Consider the following 2991-nt stretch of genomic DNA (forward strand, 5'->3'; position numbering starts at 1 on the left):
TGTATATATATTTTATTGCGAAATACTTTCCGCTCCTCTCTACGGGAGAGAAATCGTGTCTCCTGTTTTCCTTACAGAAAATTAGAATCTAGTGAATTAATAATACAGTGAATTAATAATACTTGAAGTTTGATAAAGTCGGCGCACGTCTTGAAGGTAAAAAGGTAGAAGAGTGACTGCACTTGGCGACGAAGACGAAGTGGTCTTGTCCGGTGTGGCGGGGGTGTTAAGGGAAATCTCGTCTCTTTGTCCCTTGGAGTGACGATCGTGGTCATCCTCTATTGTTTATTGGAGATTAGCGAGTTGGTAGAGATAAATAGCCGCCGGTGCTATTCGAGTGGAGCTTCCTTCATCAGTCTTAGCTTATGATGCCTTCTCATAAAATATTACAATTGTGCCCTTTTACATTTAGCGGTACATACCTATTTAAATGTTAACTTGCGTTTTAATTTAGGCAATAATTTGTTACAATAATAGTTAATGCATAAACCCGGAAAAGGGTTCGAATTAATAAGGTTTGTGAATTATATTATAATGTCGTTTTGTAGAGCACTCGCTAGTACGGCGAGCCTTTATCGTCATTGCTTGCATTCCGCGAGAGATAGGAGCACTTACTGCGCTTCAAAGCGGCGTAGCAGGATTTCTTTCGCTACAAGTACTATTAATTCTCACATCTGTAGCCCTTATAATTAATTTCTTACTTCTAATAATATTTATTAATTTCTTACTTCTAACAATATTTTAATGAATAGTTAAAATCGAATAATAACAAAATGATCCTTCAAACTTGCTCTGTTAGAATTAGATGGACTCGCACAAGTTCCTTTTGGTAAGAAATGAAAATTGAATTCATTCAGACGTCACAAGTGTTACGTCTGGGTAATATAAATTATCGACCGAGACTTCGTAACTGGATAAATCAATGTAATTATTAAATCTTGTAAATTCAAATCCTTCCCTAGTTTTCAGTCACCCTGCGTTCACCGGGTTTACTGGGGATTAGGGGGTTAGTGATCCGTCGTCTAAACCAGATACAGTAATTGCATAAGTATTCACTCACCAAAATTAGTATGGGAAAATTCTCTGTATAATATATATATATATTATTATTGTGACGTCTATACGTGTTCTAGTATAACGTACTTGATTAGGCTACGGGCAGGTAGACAATCAATATATCGCTCTCTAGTAATACTGGTAATTACTGTATTTATTGTATTAGTTATATGCGACGTCGAGCCGAGACTTTTTACAAGCTAACGAGAGAGAGGGACTGGGGCGCCCTCGAGTCTTAAGACGCCTTTGTCTGTTACTAACGCTATATGTCACATCCCTCTTTTTCAAGATTTAAACTGAATACAATCAAAATATGAAATTTGAATTAATTAGGCTCGAGATCTTAAGTTGAACAAGCAAATGAATTTGTCTCAAATAAAAGGCTAAACTAAACTTCACAATTCCAAATTAGAACGTTAAATAACGTGTTAAATAAGACTGGTTGCTGATTATAAATTTAATCTTGTTGGTGGTCGAACTGCTCGTCCGGATCGGGTCGTGGTAGTGGGAACTTTGGTGTTCTCGCCAGCCCCTGCAGTTGCCTCGGTATCCTTTGTCTCTGGTTGTTGGTCATCGATATTGGTAGGTCCTTCGAGTCCTATTGGAATGGCTGTCGACGGCTGTTTATTTTCTCCCATGTTCGCTGCTGTTCTGTGCACGTCTGAGTAGTTACGTCGAAGTACAGTTCCTTCTGAGGTTTTGACGATTACTGATCGTGGCGCTTCATGATGTGTGACCACCGTGCCTCCTTTCCATTGTCGATGTCCGGTTCGTATTCGAACATTTTCACCTGGTGTGACTTCTAGTTTCCCAGGCCTAGTTCGATCTGCATATTTCTTCTGTTTCTGACGAGCTTCTTCGAGGGCTTTGTTTGTATCAGTTTTCTTCTCCGTATTTGCTGTTGGAAGTGTCGTCCTGGTCGGCTTACCAAACAGTCTCACTGCTGGTGATTGTAATCCTGGTCTGGGAGTATTTCGTGCAGCGAGAAGTGCGCTTCACGATTTGTATATCAGAATCATCTTGTTGGCATTTTTTCAGTAATGCTTTTGCACGAACCTCTCGGCTAATCCGTTGGATTGTGGATATCCTGGACTCGATGTTACGTGTTCGAAGTTCCATTGCCTTGCAAACTTCTTAAATTCGCTTGACGCGAATTGCGGTCCGTTATCTGATATTAATTTCTTCGGAATTCCGAATAATGAAAACCAATGTTTAAGGATTTTCATAATAGACTCACTCGTTGTTGTCCTTAGTTTGACTACATCGTAGAATCCGGAGTAGCTGTCTACTATAAGAATATACATATCTCCTTTTATTTCAAATAGGTCCGTTGCTACCGTATTCCAGGCTTCATTGGGAATCGGATGGAGCTGTATCGGTTCCTTGATGTTTGCACGTTGATATGTCTGACAGATGACGCATTTATTCGCATAGTCCGTTATATCTTGTGTCATTTGTGGCCAGAATATCGCTTCTCTTGCTCTGTGTAGATTGCTTTGTATTCCTAAATGTCCTTGGTGTATTATCTTCAAGTATTTGGATCTCAGTGTTGCTGGTATCAATGGTCGATCACCTTTAACTATTATTCCATCGTATAGTGACAATTCGTCACGGTAGTTCCAGTATTTTTGTAACTGTGCTGTTACGTCTTTCACTTCAACTGGCCAACCGTATTCGATGGTATTCTTGAGCATTTGTAACTCGTCATCTTCTTTTACTGCTTTCTGTAGTTCCGTTTGTGCATTTGTTGACATTGGTAACAGTAGATGAACGATTAGTTCCTCGTCATCCTTGGAATCTGGCTCGTTATTTACACAGTCTCTGCTGAGTGCATCAGGAATGGGAATTGTCGTACCCGCTTTGTATACTATCTTTGGTGAGTATGGCATTACGTCAAAGAGAATCTTTTGCAGTCTTGTTGGTGCGGCTAGTAGA

At 39.7% G+C, this 2991-nt stretch overlaps 1 protein-coding gene across 1 annotated transcript; it reads right to left on the reverse strand.

Moving 5' to 3' along the window:
* Window positions 1-1505: 1505 nt before the first annotated feature.
* LOC105565457 (uncharacterized protein K02A2.6-like) lies at window positions 1506-2945 on the reverse strand. Its single transcript, XM_012018696.1, has 2 exons — window positions 2113-2945; window positions 1506-2019 (listed from the first exon to the last, which is right to left on the reverse strand). The coding sequence occupies exons 1-2, from the start codon at window positions 2943-2945 to the stop codon at window positions 1506-1508; spliced, it is 1347 nt and encodes a 448-aa protein (XP_011874086.1).
* Window positions 2946-2991: the final 46 nt, after the last annotated feature.

This window comes from Vollenhovia emeryi, unplaced genomic scaffold (genome assembly GCF_000949405.1).
Source record: "Vollenhovia emeryi isolate VEMERY1.0 unplaced genomic scaffold, V.emery_V1.0 DF943534.1, whole genome shotgun sequence".
In the NCBI taxonomy this organism is placed as follows: domain Eukaryota; kingdom Metazoa; phylum Arthropoda; class Insecta; order Hymenoptera; family Formicidae; genus Vollenhovia; species Vollenhovia emeryi.